Source organism: Falco peregrinus, chromosome 11 (assembly GCF_023634155.1).
Source record: "Falco peregrinus isolate bFalPer1 chromosome 11, bFalPer1.pri, whole genome shotgun sequence".
Taxonomy (NCBI): domain Eukaryota; kingdom Metazoa; phylum Chordata; class Aves; order Falconiformes; family Falconidae; genus Falco; species Falco peregrinus.
Genome location: NC_073731.1, coordinates 25,553,550 through 25,571,906, shown reverse-complemented (window position 1 = coordinate 25,571,906; position 18,357 = coordinate 25,553,550). Strand labels below are relative to the sequence as shown.

At 39.3% G+C, this 18,357-nt stretch overlaps 2 protein-coding genes across 9 annotated transcripts in view; one reads left to right on the top strand and one right to left on the bottom strand.

Moving 5' to 3' along the window:
• Positions 1 to 1,025, bottom strand: part of IARS2 (isoleucyl-tRNA synthetase 2, mitochondrial) — a 43,310-nt gene extending 42,285 nt beyond the window's left edge. The window contains exons 1-2 of one of the 2 annotated variants that reach the window (XM_055816280.1): positions 1,008 to 1,025; positions 344 to 473 (exon numbers count right to left, since the gene is read on the bottom strand). The gene's annotated coding sequence lies outside the window, so the exon portion shown is untranslated. Of the gene's footprint in view, positions 1 to 343; positions 477 to 1,007 lie in introns of those variants that run through there. The other variant, XM_055816281.1, reaches the window with a different exon arrangement.
• Positions 1,026 to 3,537: 2,512 nt separating this feature from the next.
• The window catches only part of EPRS1 (glutamyl-prolyl-tRNA synthetase 1), a 39,304-nt gene continuing 24,484 nt past the window's right edge, over positions 3,538 to 18,357 (top strand). For 6 of the 7 annotated variants that reach the window (XM_055816273.1, XM_055816271.1, XM_055816270.1 and 3 more), the window contains exons 1-9: positions 3,538 to 3,691; positions 6,222 to 6,306; positions 10,618 to 10,717; positions 12,493 to 12,649; positions 13,819 to 13,958; positions 14,609 to 14,703; positions 16,009 to 16,135; positions 16,687 to 16,879; positions 17,200 to 17,371. In XM_055816273.1, coding sequence (XP_055672248.1) covers positions 3,646 to 3,691; positions 6,222 to 6,306; positions 10,618 to 10,717; positions 12,493 to 12,649; positions 13,819 to 13,958; positions 14,609 to 14,703; positions 16,009 to 16,135; positions 16,687 to 16,879; positions 17,200 to 17,371 — 1,115 coding nt within the window. In that variant the 5' untranslated portion in view covers positions 3,538 to 3,645. The remainder of the gene's footprint in view (positions 3,692 to 6,221; positions 6,307 to 10,617; positions 10,718 to 12,492; positions 12,650 to 13,818; positions 13,959 to 14,608; positions 14,704 to 16,008; positions 16,136 to 16,686; positions 16,880 to 17,199; positions 17,372 to 18,357) is intronic. The other variant, XM_055816275.1, reaches the window with a different exon arrangement.

Genomic DNA, 18,357 nt, shown 5'->3' with positions numbered 1-18,357 from the left:
TTCTCATATGAGAGAAGTAGAAAAGCAATTTAACCAAGTTTGGTAGTAAATGCAACAGTGGTTTAACAAGGTTCAAGGGCAAGGTATACTTGATTATTTACTGCACAGAGGACAGGGTCAGACAAAACTGTCAGGGAGGTCCTCCTGTTGAGTCCTGAGGTTCAGAAAGGACGCCCTTGTGTTCTAAACTCCTTCTCAGAGGGGAGTTCAAGTGCGGCTAGGTCCAGACTTAGTCTCAGACTTGGTCAATGATTTATATTTAAAGGACACACATCCTGCACAATCAATCCTTTATACTACTTAGCTAAGATTTCAAAAGTTTAGCATGCTATTAATCGCTTACCGAGAATCTGTTGAAGCAAGGAGTCTCTCAGCCTCGAGGAATAACCTTGAGAGGTGTCCCGGCTCCAGGGGAGACCCTGTCGTGCAGCCTGCTGCCATGCAGGAGAGCTCAATGGGCCTTGGGCTGTCCACTGTTTATGGAGTAAGATAACAGGCTCATGGTTGTCATTGCATACTGACTACGTAAGTTAGTTTCATTCCCACTTAGCTCAAGTCAGACCTTGACCAGCACTGTTAGGTGGGCACATTTTCAGTATCTGTCTCCTACAAATTCAGTTTGAGTTGGATACAGCCATCACAACCACCACAGATAGTTATCACTTGAGCGTTGTCAGGGAAACCAAGGGCAGGATGGAGGGGCAGGGGGAGCACACCACCAAACACAGTTGAGGAGAACCTGAGGGAACAGCACCTCTCTGATGATCTGTGTCAGGGTCTATACAACCTCAGTCTTGAAAAGCTTTGGGCATCCTAGGTCACTGTGTTATACATGGGGACAACAGAAATGCCAGAACTTGAAAAATTTCATGTCCAAATTTTGAGAGAAATGAAGTTCAGGTGCCTTTCCAACAGCCCCAAGAAGTGAGGAACCTGACACTACCACTCCCCCTTCCTGTGGAACACAGGCATGTTAGGGGAGGGGAGAGAGCAGGGAACAAAGTTACCCAAGATGAACTTGAAAACTGGAAAGCCTGTTTCAGTCAACTTTTCCATAGGTGTGGGAGTTAGGAAAGCAGGATTCAACTCTTCAGCCCACTTGAACACAAAAGAGAACAAGTAGTAAATCAGCTAAAACTGGCAACCTTAGCCAAAACAGCTGAAGCCTCTTCAAGTTGAATTGAGGATTCTGGAGTATCTTGAACCAGTGGGGCCTGTATGTACTTTGTTTTCTCCAGAATTTGTGACCCTAGTCCCTCACACTCAGATTAAGGGAGTCTTAGGGCCTCCCTTTCCCTAACAAATGTGACACATACTGAGGCATACCATGAAGAGAGATCAGTTTAAACGGACAACACCATAGTTGTGCTTATAGCTGTGCTTTTTTTTCTGTTCTCTGTGTGGATACAAGAGTGGCATATATCAAGGTCTCAGGCTTGTGGTGTCACAGAGGATGCCTGAACTTGGCTGCTTGTTTACATAAAGACTGAACACCTAAGCTCTCTGAGCATTTTTTTAACTTAACCTCTCCTGACACTATAAATGGCAAAGTAGTCTGCAAGTTACACTGCACCCATTCTCATTTCCTCCCCGCCCACAAGATTTAACTCCTGTGAATAACTATACTCTTGGTCCCCTCAAACCATCTTTACGCTAGCAGTGAACTTCAAGATACAAAAAGCTATGTATTTCAAAATTCAGTTTTCAACAGTGTGTTCAAGTTACCTCTCTCATAGAATCACACAACATATTTAACAACTCTAATTGTCCTTCCGTCACAGCAGGGTAACACCAATGTGACTTCATTGGTTTAAACTTGGTTCTATTACCAGCAAGCAGGAACACCTTGACACCAAAAGATACGAACAAGACAACTCCTCCTAAACTGTTCCCAGTCTCTCCCAGTGCACACATGGAAAAGGATCTAAGGAAGTTCCTTCCCTAGTGAGGTCAGCTTATTATAACATTTGCAGACAAATCAGCAAGATTGTCACTTACCTCATTCTATCATCATCAGGCAGTCCATAATGCTATCATGACACTGGATTAAAGCTGCATATATAGGAACAACGCATGCTTTTAATCCTTTCATCTACAGCCTACCTTTCTTGTCCTTCCTCAAGCACATGACTAGTAAGAGCACGCAAGACAGATTCAGCCTGCTTTAATTACAGCCTTCTTCATATTTTGACCCATTGTACATTTATTCATTCCACATATTGATAGTGACTTAAGTTTGAACCACATAGCAAGTACAAGATTAATCTAATTTCACTGCCTAAATTACATGTAATTTTCACCTTTATCTTCTGCAGGATTCTTGGATATAGATGCTTTAGTGTTCACACCAAAGTCTTCACATGAATTTGCAAAGCACATTAAGATAGAACATAGAATGACTTAAACAACACAAAGCCTGCCATAATAAGTCTTTCCATGTAATCATTAAAATACAAAGCCACGTACAGAGTAATCTTCATCTATGTCTCTGCATCCTTATTTTCCTCTGAAATCTGCTGTTTGAAAATTTCCTCAGCACAAGCTTCTTTCTAATTCTGTAATTTATGTGCTTGCTCATTTAGTATTACCTCACTGGCAGCAAAACACAGCATATATCATCAGCTTCTACCTCATGTATAAAGACACTTATGTATGGAACCATTTTCCATGCTTACAGAAACTGTAAAACTGCTAAAACAGGAAAATATTAAGGTAAGTTGAGATAAAATCCAGCAGGAGGAATTAAGGATAAAAGCCAGCACATAAAGTTCAGTCATGCTTTAGCTATACCACGATGCCCACTGCACAAAAAAGCACTGGTCTACCAATCAAGCATTTGGTAATTTCTCTGCTAGCACATTAGGTGCTACAGTACCATCCATAAAATAGACTAGGGAAAAAAGCACAGTGACACTGCAACGTCCTTGCAACAATGTGAACTTGAATCTGTCTCCTGTGAAAAACTGCTGACACAGCATTTTTTGTCATTCATTCCAAGGCTCGCTTGACCCACTGCAAAATCTGTGCATTTGTGAGGAGCGTAACAAGTAACACTCTACGAAAACAGATAGGTTAACCCACTATACTCAAAAGCGTCGGTACACATTGCGCTGTTTGTTTCAGTATATACAGAAAAGGGATCAAGCTATCTCTACAGCTGCCGCCAGACACCTAGCTCATGAGAGTTTTTACGGTTAACGCCCGCAGAGCTCTCAGGACGGCTCTGCCTAATCGCCGGTGCAGCTGTGAGAAAAAAAACCAGCAGCCTCCGGCCACACCGAGAGGCAGGGCGGCCTCCTCACAGCCACCAAGCTCCCCTCCGGGGCTTCACTTAGCGCCAGCCGGCGGAGCCCTGTGCACAACTCGCTAGTCACCTTCCTGCCCGGCTCCAACCTCACCGCCTGTCCCCAACCGCGGCAGCCACCACGGGAACCCCACAGAGCGGCAGCGAGCAAACTACGCCCCGCCTCACGCGCCCCCTCATGGCTTCTCCCGCCGGAAGTGACGAGCCGCGGCTCCGCCCCGCGGTGGTGGGCGGGGACAGGGGCGGGGCCCTCCCGGGTGGCCCTTGCCGAGCTGGCGGCGCCGCGCGCCCCGCCCCACTCTCCCCTTTGGTTCCGGCGCGGCGCCGGCAGCGGTGGCGGGATGGCGGCGCTGAGCCTCACCGTCAGCGCGGGGAGCCCCCCGCTCGGTAAGTGCGGGCCGGGCCCCGCTCCCCCTGCTCCCACGGGGGGGCCCGGTGGGGCGCTGCCCCCTCACCGCCCGGCCGGCTGCGGCGGGGCCGCTGTGTTGCATCATGCGACGCCGCGTGTCCCCGTGTATGAGGACGGGCGAGGCGTGAGGGGAGGCCCGCGTCCGTCCGTCCGTCCCGCCGCCGCCGCCCGGCCCTGCTGCGGCCGGCGCCGTGTGCCCGCTGCGGCCTTGGCGCGGGCGGGGCGGGGCGGCCGGCGGGTCCCCAGGGCGACCCCCCTGCCGCCGAGGGGGCCGGTCCCCGCGAGCAGGCCGCGCTGAGGGGGCCGCCGGGGCTGCCCGCGCGGGGTCCCGCTGGCACCTGAGGCGCCGGGGAGGCGGCGGCCCCGGGGCCCGGCTGCCTGTCGGGCCCGGCCGCGGTGTGCAGGGCCGGGGCAGGGCTGGTCCCGCCGCGGGTCCCCGCGGGCCGCCTGTCGGGTAGCGGTGACAGCTGTCGGCGCCCAGCGCCGCCTCACGCTGGAGCAACCGCGGCGCCGGCAGACCGAGCCCCTGGGGTGACTTGGCAGGCTGGGGCTCGGTTTGCAGGGCAGCCCCGCGTCGGATCGCGGGCGTCTGAGCTCAGCCTCATCGCGGCTGGCTTTCGCTGTCACTTCTCATCTGCTGCTAAGGCTGGGCTCGCCTGGGGAGCAGGGTCGAAGTTGCACTGCAAAATCCTGCTTTTTCAGTTACTCGCTGTTCTTCGGTGTTATCTTACCTTTAAAAATCTGAGAACCTCCTTCATTGCACTTTCTGCCAGCTGGAAACGGCCTTTTATACGTATTCTATACCATTTCTCCATTTTGTTACAATATTCAAAATACATTTTCCTCCCGTTCTTCATCTTACTGATTTCTTTTTCATGCTGACGTTCCCAGGTGCGTTTCAGAGTTGAATACAAGCTGCACAATTACAGATTTAAAGAGTAATAATACATAAGTTTTAAATAACATTTCTTCTGATACTTGTTTGAGCTGCTTTGCTAGAAAAGATATGATGCAACGTGAGCAGTGATTAACATAGGTTTAGGGGCTTTGGAGGATTCTTTTATTTTGATAGCTAGTGAGTGGTACTGGAGATTTAATTCAGGAGATTGCATAATTATGTCAGAAATATCACATATTACAGATGAAACACTTGAGTAAACATTTGTATTGAGAAGGCAAGCATACTCATCCTATTCATTCCAACCTCGTACTATTCACCATAGTTGTGCACTGGGAAAAGTGTAGTAGCTTTTAATATCATTAGTATTAATTACATAGCTTGGTGTGCATAATACTTGTAATTTTCAAAGCACTTCCGTGCATGTTATTAAAATACTTCTATGTCTTACAAACATATTGCATAAGGGATGTCATCCTGACTTTCACAGATGGATAACTGAGGGATGGGAAGAAGAACCTTGACTTACTGTGGATAAAAGCTTAATGCCACAAGAAGGGTTTGCAGCTGAGCAGGGGTGAGAGCTAGGGAGTTCCTAGTGCCAGTGCTTTGTATTTAGGCCAGCGTATTAATAGCTTACAACATCGTCTGCCATGGGTAGTCTGTGCATTGCTCTAGGGAAGATAGTGTGCCGTACACTTCATGAAGACTAGCAGGTTAAATGCCTTTTGAGACCTAGAGTATAGTTCTTTGCCTAGTTCAATTTAAGTAATAGCTGCCTATTCAAAAGCTTGCTGTCTTTATATGTGCTTCTGAGCAAAGTAAAAGAACATGAGCTCCTCTACTTATGCTCAGCAGGCTGAATCTGGACCAGAGCCAATCCAGAAATACAGCCAAGTTAGCTCAGTGCTTTGTTTGAGCTGCTGTCGTGCTATAGAGCATCAAGATCAGAGAAGGTTTGCATCAAGCCTCTCTGGATGTGGGCAGAGCTGTCTTCCAGTTGATGATGTAGCCTAAAAACTTCTATCATTCTTTTACTTCTAGAGGCCATCCTTTATTGTCACTGGTGAACCACTTTGAAAAGCCTGTGTAACCCTCCTGCACTTCTACATGGATAGAATTTCTTGAGTTTTGAATGGCTAATCTTTCCATAAACATTAAATCAGGTTAAAAAAAGTCTCATCCTTGCTCAGAAAGCACTGGTATATAAAGTAATTGATCTCCTTTGATGCATGTATCAGGGCTGGGATAGAGTACATTACTGTTCAAAATTAAAAGCAATTTGATTGCATTCTCTACATATATTGGGGGACAGGACTAATATTATAATACCTTTAGGAAGCAAAATGTACTGCTGCCAACACTTGCTGAGCTCACTGCAAGTTATTGTATGCTGGACATAATCAATTTGGAGCTGTAAGACTTGCCAAGAATAAGAAGCCTTTTGCATATGAGACTGAACATTGATTTCTTCCCTGGGCAATCTTACTTGAAGGAGCCAGTTCAGTCACCTGGTCTTATTTGATAAGAAACATAGCTGTTTTGTTTCTACTATGAAAGATACCTTTCCTGGAAAAAAGTTCAGTATTTTTTTCTCTTGTTTTTTAAAGGAGTTCTGCTGACGGTAGAGCATGTGAAGAATGATATTGAAATTTCAGTGGAAGAAGGCAAAGAAACCATCCTCCGTGTGTCTGAGTAAGTGACTTTGCATCTCTCCTTCTAGCTTTGGGTCAGCAGTTTTAAAAATCACATGCTTGTAACACTGACAATAACCTTTTCAGGTAGAGGAAAGAGAAGAATACGGTTTTATTCATCGCTGCATTACTGATGCCTCCTTGTCGCACAGGCAAAACATTTACAATATATTCTAAACTTGATCTTTGAGGAAAGAGCTCTGGTATTCTTATTTGCATTCACATACCTCTGATCATTTGTGCTGTACCAGTCACTTCAGTGTTTAGATATTTGCCTTTTTGAAGGTGCCATGGATTATCAAAAGTAGGGCCATTTTATGTTAGGCAAGATTGGTATACATGATTCCTTGGACTTATACATATGTGATGAAAGGAATTCCAAAGGTTTATATGGCATTATTTTGGGTTTACTGCTGCATATAAGTGAAGGCATGATGTTATCTTGAGAAGTGCTAATTAACTGTGCCATGCTATCCAGTGTATCCTTCTGCATCCTGTAGGAAGGATCTTGGAATTTTTTGTAGAAATCTATTGTTTGTCCTTCTAAAAACACTCTGCCATTGGAATAAATATTTCCAAGTTTATGGCATGAAGGTTGTTTTTATGATCTGAGTACGATTGTATGGATATCGGAAATGCAGGACTAATGCTGTTGGTTTTGGGAAGCTGCACTGTCATCTTAGATTCCATATCAGGTAAGATACCTGGATATATATCAAGAGGAGATATCCTGATATCTTAAGTACCAGTGACACATCAGTGGAAATTTCCTGATGTCTAGTGTCTACAGTAAGGAGCATATTTTGACCCATAAATATTGCAGTCCTAACTTAAAGCATCTTAACACTATGATGAGTTTGGAATTAGTGATTATAAGTGTAGTTTTTGAATACTGGTTGTTTTTTTAAAGAACAGGGGGAAAATCTGTTGTTCACAGACTTGCTGACAAACTCACATTTTGTAAGCTATTTCAGTAGAAGATGCTGTTAAAGCCACCAGTGCATCATAAATTAGTATTCCTGAATGTCTATAGAATTGCTATAAAAACAACATAGTATTTTTATGTTGTGTTGCAGAGATCCTGACTTGATCCTCGTAAATTAACACAGACTGAGCTTTTCCCGCTGTCTTCTAACCTCAGGGAAAGAGTGCCACTATATATATATTTCTACAAAAAAATCAAAGCACAGGATGATTCACAATCTTCAATCATAAGGATTATTTTACTGGTTGCAAATATTGCTTTCTGTTTAAAATGTTGGACTTGAACTCAGATATGAGTTCTTTCCTTACTGTAATCTCATTTTACATGTTACGTGTTGTCTTTTGCTGTGGCTAGTGATGGCATGGAATTGTGATTTTGAACTGAAGCCAGAGGAATGTGGCATGTTGTACTGGGACTGAATTGGTACAACATTAAAAAATTTCAGTGCGTGTTATGCACATGTGGGATACAGCTTACATAAGAGGGTGAATTGGGTGGTTTTTTAATTGCATGAGAGAGTTTTCCCCTTAAGTTGCATTAAGTCAGATTTTGGTTCCGTTTTCCTTTCGGAGTTCAGGCATTGTGTGTATGTATATACCAAAAGTGCTGTGACACACAGGGATAATCTTGGAATAATACAAATTTACATACTTGGCTTTGAAATAGTATTTTATTAAATGATTTTATAGTACCATGCCTTCTTCCCACTGCATTACAAAAACACTCATTGTAACTGTAATTGAAATTGTCAGAAATGTAAAGCAAAAGCTCTTCTGCATTTTGGCCATGTGTGGATAATATCTAGAATCATGGTTCCATCAGATGGAATTTTTTGTGTGTTAATGTCCTCTCATCCCTGCCATTGGATTACGTTTCAAAAGTTATTCCAAACCTCAATATTGCATTAATCTTCTCTTGCTCAGTTGAACGATAATTTTAAAAATTGATTCTCTATTTTAAAGTCTGTTAAAAGTGTATCTGTAACTTGAGAAGCATCAGCCGAACTCATATCTCAACTAATGCTTTTGGTAAATGGATTTCATGGCATCATTTCTGCTGAAGCCATCTTATTTTGGCATGACTTTGAAATTCACTTAGGATATTTCAGGCTGATTTTTTTTCTTTTTTTTTTCAGGAGACCATTAGTTCTAATGACTTGACTTAAACAAGAGAGAACATTTTATTTATTATTTTTCTGGGTTATATTTTGAAGTTCAGTTAAAATCTGGTGATAATCTTTTCAGCTAACTAGCTGAAACTTTGCTGTCAGCTAGTTAGCTGACAAGATTAATGCTAATTTGAGATTATTAATTTTACTTTAGAGGTTATTTTTGATGGCTTAGCTTCAAAACTTCATGCTCCTAAATAAACCGGTCTGCTAAATGCTGATGGCTTTATGGAGTGTTTTAGCGTAGCTGTATCTTATCAGATAACAAACTGCAGTACAACTTTTCTGGTTTTTGTGAGCACATGCATACTTCAGAGTAGTATTACCATCTTGTCTTTTGCTTCTTGAATATTTGCCCTAGTATTTAATTATGTGGCATTTTATATTGCTTTTGAGAAACTTACTCTTTTCCTGTAACATTACCTTGTCCCTGGTTTATTCTTCCTTATTCCTGGAGTTAGCTGGCGCTAGCTGCAAGGAGCAGCCTTAATGTTTTTTAACTTCTTCAAAGAAAGGAGGCCAGTTAGCACTGTGTTTGGGTGGAAGTAGATCTTTTATTTCCCAAAGAAAATAAACAACTTTTTAAGCACAAGTTAGATTTTAGTCAGAGTAACATTGTTACATTTCATGTATTTATTTAGTTTTGCTGGAGTAATCAAGGGGATGTGTTTGGTATGAACTACTGCAAACAAAACTTGAGTTTTCATACACTTTCTGTAGATGCAGGTGTGTTAGAAATGTTTTTTCTTCTAAGTTTGAAAAAGCTTCATTAAAATCTGATAGAAGTGTGAAATTATAATAAGACATACTTTGTGTATGTTTAGCCCTCCACTGTGGCTTTTGGTTGTAGTTATATTTTATGACTCTTCTGTATACTGGATCCTAGAAGCTTGAAAAGCTAGAAGCAAAAAAACTACAAATGAACAAAGTTCCTTAGGTTTTAGTGCAGTTAATGTGACTGGCTGATCTATTTGTATTAAAAATAGGACTCATTATAATTGTTAATATATCAAGAAGTCTTCTATATCTTCTCCAGAACTTCCATTGATTTTTTGCAAGGCTTTTTGAGGGCTATCAAAAATTCTTTTGATTTTATAAAGGACACAATAGGTGTAATGGGAAGTACGGAACAATGGCAGAACAGAAATGAAACCTTGTTTGGACAAGTGTAGCATTCAGTCCATTAAACTGAGTGGAACAGAACACTTACAGGAATGCTTTTTGTTGATGTCAATGCTTGCTTAGAAGCAATTGGAGCTCTAATTTTGTAATTTACACCTATGTGGGACTGTGGAGATGAGTATTATCTGGAGAACTGATGGTTATGATGTATCTTTCTTCCAAAGCTCTTTAGTAAATATTAATGAAAATACATTTATCTTAGATGAGTTTGAAGTTAGATTTCTGACAGTACGCAGCTTTTTGAAATACTGTATGTGAAGGTAGAAAGGGAGATTAAAACAGAAAGAACTATGTTCTTTGGAGAGCCTTTCGCCTGCGGATCTATTGAGAATTTCCAACAGCAGAATGGGAAAAACAAATTTAAATTAGCCTTTTATTTGGAGAAGACTGGGTAAAAACCAGAAATACAGAGAGCTAGGTTTGTTCAACAGGGGACAGTCTCTATGAAGTGTGAATTGAGTAAAGTGAGTAACAAATAAACATGTTTTTTAACCCTGATGCTAGCCCTTAAAACCGTAGTGGAGACCTCTTGTTTCCTCTGTAGATTCTCTAGGAATCCCCTTCAAAGGCAGCCTTCTTGTATGAAAAGAAAAGAAAACAAATATTGATTTAGCTGCTTATATTCTGGAAAATATGTAGCTCAGGTTACACTTCTGCATTCTGTCAGATGTGGGGAGAGTTTTATTCTTTGAAAGTATAATTAGAGTTTTATTTTCTTGATTTTTCTCTGTCTGACCAAAATTGTTTCATGTTTAGAAGCTTGTTGTACCATCTGGTGATAGCAAATCAAAGATTAATATATCCTTTTGTTAGATTATTTTTTTTATTTTATTCTGGTGATCTGATACCTGTTGATTCACCCAGAAATTATTTTGCATTTGTTTTACACCTGTTTCAACTATGTGTATGATTAAAATTGAAATTGAACTGGAGGTAGTAATTTAATATATCTTTATCTTGCCTCTTTCTTTTTTTAGGCATGTTTCATTTACAGATGTGAATTCAATAGCTCGTTATCTGGCAAGAGCTGCTGGTTCTGCTGGGTTGTATGGTTTGAATCTGTTGGAACACACTGAGGTGAGAAGGAGTCATGCATCTGGGTTTTTTTTTGGGTTTTTTTTTGAATTTGTGTCTGTTGTTCTGCATTTTATTATTAGACTGTTTCCAGCTATGGGATGCTGAGGTTTCATTTTCTTAAGCTTGCTCCTACTTATAAAGAAGAGTTGTAAATCTGAGCTTTGAAAGGGTTGCCCTTTTCCACCCCTGCAAGAGCAACTCCTAACCTGACAGTTCACTAACTCAGGTTGAAGGTGGTGTCTGCAGTTTTCCCTCTTCACTTTCCTCAGCTCTGTTGCCATCAGTTGCTACCTTGTAACACTTAGTGTAACACCAAGGAACACTACTGAATTAGTTTTTGCTGTATATGATGGATAAACCCCTGACCCCAGTTTTATTCAGTGAAATGTGTTGAGACATCACCACACAGATGGACTCTTCCCTCCTGCATGGTCCTGTATTCTGTAACGCTTCCCTCATGATGCCATGAGGGCATCAGAATTTTTGTGCCGAAGAGGGAACTTCTTTGGTCTGCCTTGGTTATACAGGTTACAAAAAGTTATTAGGAACTGTGAGTATGATATGAGAGGGAATTCAGCTTGAGCTTAGCTCAGAATAATCGTATGCTGAATTTTAAGTTGGTAGCTGAAACTTACAGATAAATTGAAATTTGTTTCCTCTGAGATCTGGGGAGGGACTGAAGGTCTTGATTTAGCTCTTTTCTTCAACTACTTGAGGCTAGTAGTAATCATTCTTCAGCCCTTATAGCTGGTCTCAAGGGAAGTGTGTCTTAGTATAATGCTTGTAAGGTATTTAAGAAGTTGTAGGTTATTTTGTTGCTATTTAAACTTTCTGACCAAAACCCTTCTTTTAACTTAAGACCCAAGAGCTCTGCAAACACGCTTTCTAGACTGGTATTTTTGATAAAATACTACTTATTCACTTCTGCATCTTTCAAAAATAAAGTTGTAATTTGAGAATTACAGTGACAGCTGCATTTGTGGTGGAAATATTTTGAAGTATAACTGCAAATGACTGAAATGAATTCTGTGGTGGTGTAATTACATCTGTGCCTGCCACGTTGGCTTGAATGTTGGAAGGATTCCTGATGCGGTTTAAAACACTTGCACATGAAATAGGGACAGAGACATTTAGCCTTTTCCAGGGTTGAAGGATTCAATTTATAGACAGGGCTACATTATTAACCAAGGGCCTGATTCTTGATTTTTCTTTGTTTATGGATCAAGATACATTTCATTTTATAGGAGAAGACTGTTTTGCAGGAGAGAGGGGAGGGAAATGAAACGGAGGAGGGATTCGATTTCTTAAAATCTAGAAGGAGATGAGGCAGAGAAGATAGGGACTGAGGGGAAAATGGTGTACTTATGCAATAGCAGTACCAGGAAAATCAAATAGGTTGCAAATATGGTATCTAAATAGTTAAAGGATAATGAAGATTATTATATACTCTGTGTGATAAAACCCACTGATTATTTTTACCAGTGGGAATAGCTTCAGTAAAGTCAGTATTTTCAGCAGTTTGAATACATCCTGAAGGAAAAAATTAAATTTAATCATTTAGTATAGTTCTGGGTGAATCTTTCAGTATATGTTATTTTAAATGTTCTTTAAGCATATATTGTGATTTATTGTCCAATATAATTATGTTCCAGTTAGTATTTTCTGTTCAGCTATTAAATGGATTGTATATTACTTCTGTTTTGTTTTTTTTTTTTTAACAAGCTACTTTCTTACTCCTGTTGTAACTTTGACTATCTTTTGTCACTTAAAACTAGATTGACCACTGGCTGGAGTTTAGTGCTACAAAATTGTCTACAGACAGCCAGTTTCTTTCGGCAGTCCAAGAGCTCAACCACTGTCTGTCTCTAAGAACGTACTTGGTCGGAAACTCTCTGAGTCTTGCAGACTTGTGTGTCTGGGCTGTACTAAAAGGTATCATTGCATGTTCTCACTTTCACTGGCTTGCAATCGGTGTATGCCAGGAGTCTCCAATTTACCTTTTTCTGGATGCCAGTAGCAAATCTTAGCTGTGTGCCAGACTGTATACTATTGTGCATACTGCTCTGGCCTGTGCACTGCTAGTGATGGCAATAGTATAGGAAACACTAGAATTTTTTTTAAGTGGTTGTTATAGTTGAAAATTTATGAGATGTAATCATTGATGGGAATTTTGTAATTTCTTTTGTGTTAACTCTAAGAGTGTCTTTTTATTACGTGTTGCCTAAATATGAAAATTTGCTGTGGCCCAAAATTTTGGATTAAATATTTAAATTATATTGTAATCCAGAGTAAAATTATATACACAGACCTTTCCATGACGTTTTCTGAATAGAGGAAATTTCTTTGGTGTTTTGTTTGAATTATTAAAAGAGGTTTACGTTACTCTGTGAAATACCCTTTGGAGGTTAAAAGAAACTTTGATGATCTGTTTTTATGGGTTTGGGTTTTATATTCTCTTAGATGTGTATCTAAAGTTGATAGGTGTCAATCTACCATTCATTATAACCAGCTTCCTCTTGAAAGTAAAATGCATGTTCAAGATTAAAAGCTAACATCTTTTGGTATTTTTTCAAAGTTGCTGCTCTTGAGAGAAATCTGAAGGGAGTGTACTTCTTTCATAATTTTTTTTTCCTTTCTCTGTCAGAATCTTTCTAGTGAGGTTGTGTTCCTGGAAAATTAGACTGTGGAAATACAGCCCCTTAGAAATAAAGGGTATTATTGGTACATCTGATAAAGCTTAGAAAACGTCAAATGTAGTCACACTAGAGAGATATCCTACATTTATGTCTTGAATTCTGTCTTGAATAACGTTGTTATTAATTTTGAGGTGGGTGATACAAATAAAAATGTGTGTTCCCCAGTTGCTCCCACCTTCTGCTTTGATGAACCCAAGAAAGAATGCAGTATGTCTTGGGTTTGGGAAGAGTTTATTTAATTTGCTTTAGAGTTACTTGTGTCCCCGTGACTAAATGTCTTTTCAGAAGTGAGCATAAGTAGATTTTTTTTTTTAAATCATAATCTTTTTATTCTTAAAAATTGCTGTTGGTAATCATTCCATTTTTCTAATTTAATAGCTTGAAAAATTATTTGTTTTGTAACAGATAATAACATATGGCAAGAGCAATTACAGCAAAACAAAGCTCCTGTCCATGCAAAGCGGTGGTATGGCTTTCTTGAAGCACAGCACGCTTTTCAGTCAGTAGGAGCCAAGTGGGCTTCTGGTAAACCAACGGCTAAAATGGTAAGATGTACTCAGATCCTCTGGAGAGACTAGCTTTATTTGTGTGAATACACTATAAGAGATTTTTTTTTTTAAGTTAGAGATTTAAGAGCTAAAGAGAATCAGTTGTAGAGTAAATTCAATTTTTGTAAACTCTTTTTTAAAAATAAAGCTGTCACTTTCATGTTTAGAAAGGCATGAGTGGTGTAGTCCAGTGCTTAAATGGAATAATTTAAAAATGGCACCGCACCTCTTAATTAGCACTTCTCTTTAGTTATATTGTTTGCTCTTTCTAAAGAGGATTTTGAAATCCAGATAGACCTGCAAAGATTGCAGTCTTTAGTTGATTGAACTTGTTGATCACATTCATTTTAAGAACACTAATATAAGAACTTGGCTAGCATCTGTTTTCTTCTATGAAACAACTTGGTGGGACTTCCAGTCCTGGATCAAATTTGGTAACAGAAAAATTTAAAACTCCAGAATTAATCTTGTTTTAATGTACTATGAATAATGTGAAAGTTGCGAAGAGATGTATTTGGGGTCCAATATGGCAGCTTTTTGTCTTCTGGTTTGAAAGGAGATTTTGGTGCAAAAGGTGTTATCTAGAGTTTTATATCTGATTATACAGTTAACGCATTCTGTAAGTATGTCTCTTGTTTATTTTCAAGGCAACAGAAAAGAAAGCAGATGTTGGGAAGTTTGTTGAACTTCCTGGTGCCGAGATGGGAAAGGTCATTGTAAGGTTTCCTCCTGAAGCAAGTGGGTAAGAAACACAAATGATTTGAGAAGGTTCTATCTGTGCTTTTTTTTTTTTTAAAAAAAAAAAAAAAGTGTGCTTGTTGAGGATGTTAATCAGCTTATCAGACAAGACTTTTAAGCCAAATGAGTATTTAAAGCTTTGTCCACATCTACATTAGAGCTGAATATTTACTTTTCCTCTATACCTCATTGCACTGTTGCCTGAACTTGGAATAAGGAGGTTGGTTGCCAGCAGCTGACATGGTGCTGCTTGGCAGTGGGACAAGGAGAAGCAGAAGGATGGCATTTGCGTGGATAATGGTGGTGTGTGCGCTGAGAGAAGCTGTGAAGTGTAAATACATTCTTTGTGAGCTGGGTGAAAGGACTCACAGTGCTTCTTAACGAAGCTTAGATTTGAGAAGGGAAAGGAGTATGGGATAGCCTCCCTTTGGGAAGCTTGACACCAGATGTGTGACGAAGGGCTTATGCCCAGGGGTACAGACTGTATGTAGTCCCAAACCACAAACTCCTTAAAAACCACACAGTGGAGATGTGATGAGCCAATTTACTAAATACGAGTTTCAGCCAGCTTTTAATTTTCTGTTTCTTTTTAGAATTGTCTGATGAGCTGTAAAATTTCCATGATTGCATTTCTTCATTAAACTGGCTGTTCAGCATCGTGTGACTTCTGTAGTAGTGTTCCATACTCTATTAGTGCAGCATAAACTGTTGCTCAGATATCATAAGTTATGTATTATGTGCATGTATGTATACAGCATATATTGTTCTCACATTACTTCGTAGCTTTTAGTGTCTTAATTCTGGTGTTTTATTTAAAACACTGTTCTTTAGGGACACTATTTTACATTGAGAGTTATTTTTGTTTTGTGGATTTGTTTTTTTTATATTTAGTTTAAATTGACAGTAGCTTTTTAGCTTATGTTAAACATACACAGCAACCACCATTTCAGAAAATTCCACTCTTCTGAATGTGGTAGGTTCAGGTTATCTGATAGCTACTGAGTATCATCAACAGTTGGTTTAAGTTAGTCTGTAAAACTTGTGATAAGTGGAGTCCTGCCTTTATATCCATAATGACACTCTAATTTACAAATTTAGGTATTTTTAAACAGTTAACTACTAAATTTGTGGTAGAAAAAAACATAATCTACTTTTCATAAATGTAGGGTATTTCAAGAAATACCCTGGGTTGTTTTCTTTGTTAGACTTAGGTATTGCTTTCCATTCTTTCTCATTCCCTCCCTCACACACACAAATATTTGGCTGAAGTAGTGCTGGTGTATATATTAATTTTTTATTTCCTTTTTAGATATCTGCATATCGGTCATGCCAAAGCTGCCCTGCTAAATCAGCACTACCAAGTTAACTTTAAAGGAAAACTTATTATGAGATTTGATGACACAAATCCAGAAAAAGAGAAGGAAGACTTTGAAAAGGTATGATAAGAGAGCAGGGAAATCCACTCACTAGCTAATTCAAAGGTAAATGACATGCAGATCTGCTCTTGCACACTTTTTGTGCACTAGATTATTATATTATTAGTATTATACTTATGTCTTGGTCTTGGAAGAGATTTCTATCATCTTTACCTTAAAAAGCTTAAAGCCTTTTTACTGTTAGCTTATTTCTGCTCTTTCTCCAGTGTTTATTCTACAGTATAAAGATACTCAACTCTTGCAATACACTGTTGTTTTCATTGTATAAATACTGCTTAGTCAATAACAAGTGATTTGTTTCAGCTTTCATCTCCTTTTCTTTTCCTGCCTCTTTCTTGTATTTGTTTGAAGTCTGATCTCCTGTAATTATAGGCTGTGAATGAATGATAAGTGCCCGCCTCTCTTTTCTTTCATGCATGTCATGTTATTCTTACGGTTTATCCTTCCTGGACAATGGAGCATTACAACCATCACATCTGGTACAAAGAGGATAAAATTTTAAGAAAACTAGCTTTCCCAAATGTTAAAGTATACAATTTCACACTTTGCAGGTTATTCTTGAAGATGTTGCGATGCTGCACATCAAACCAGATCAATTTACATATACCTCAGATCACTTTGAAACAATAATGAAATATGCAGAGAAGCTTATCCAAGAAGGGAAGGCATATGTGGATGATACTCCTGCAGAACAAATGAAAGCAGAGCGTGAGCAAAGAATGGAATCTAAACACAGAAATAACTGTAAGATATTTTAAGCTTCCATCTTGCTTTCTTATTTTTTTAATTTGGCATCAAAACTTCATTTTTCTTGACAAAGATGGATGAGATGACTAATTGCATATCTCTACTGACAGGTGTAGTAAACTTGTGTATGTATGAATTCATCACCATTCATTACTACTTTTAAAAAACTGAAATTATAAAATGCATAAAAATGCATGCCAGTGTGGGAATCCCATAAAGTGGGGGGTGACATTGCATTTTTTTACTGCAGTAATAAAATGTGGTTCTGTATCAACTTCATAATACCTTACAAAACGATTTATATTTTTTATACTTAGGTGTTAATAAGAATCTACAAATGTGGGAAGAAATGAAAAAGGGAACAGAATATGGACAAACTTGTTGTCTACGAGCAAAAATAGATATGAATAGTAACAATGGATGTATGAGGGATCCAACTCTTTATCGTTGTAAAAACCAGCCTCACCCACGTACTGGAAGTACCTACAAGTATGTCCGCTTCCTCCTTGTGTGGCCTGTGATTTTTGCTCTTTTCAGGGCATTTACCATTCCTTAGTAAACTTCTTCTAATACTTGGAACCTGCTAGCATCTTTTCGGTCAGAATATGTAATGAGTCTCTTGACTTTCTGAAACTTCTGCTCATGAGGCTTAAAACCTCTGAGTTGGCCATTATGGTCAGCAGTGAATATTGTTTCAGTTTTGTCCATAAATATGTTGTGTCAGTGAAGATCTTTCAGTCGAAACATGAATTAAGACTTAATGGCCCTATCTTGGACAGCAGAGCTGTTTGCTTTATTTCTTGGAGCTTAAATAGAACCATGGCAATTCTGTGTTGCTACAATTTTACATTGCTGCAAAACATCCTTGATCTATTTACCTGAGTGGCTGCTTTGGTTTTCACAACAGCTTCTGTCTTTGTGCAGAATGAAGAATCACTGTGGTGTGCATTGAAGTAAGCCTACCCAATTGTTCAAGGCTATGGTTCAGGGCTTATTTGAAACCTCTGTTTCCAGCTATACAGCTCCCTTTTTGGAAACACTGATTTGATTTAATGTGTGTATAATAGTAGAGCTATTGCTGTGGGTAGGGGGTTGTTTTTAAACATGAAGGCTTTGCTCATTATTCAGTTAACTAATTATTCTTTTTGATATTTAAGTAAGAAACCCCTATAAGTCAGCATTTTATGTGTTTGAAAAGAACAATAGCAGTGTAGGATTTATTTTTTTTTTTTTAGTCTTGAATATTAGGGTTACAATGAATTAATTTCTTGAAGGTTTTCTTGTTTTAAAAAGTTACTGCCCTCTGGATCTTTTTATGGACAATTTCTTGTGTATGTGCTATTTTAGTCTTGATCTGAAAGTTTTCAGGATCATAGATTATGAATATTTATAATATATAAATATAAACTATCCTTAGTTTAAATGTTTACATGTGAAGAAAGTGTTTTGTGCTTCTGCCCTGCTAATTGAAGGTC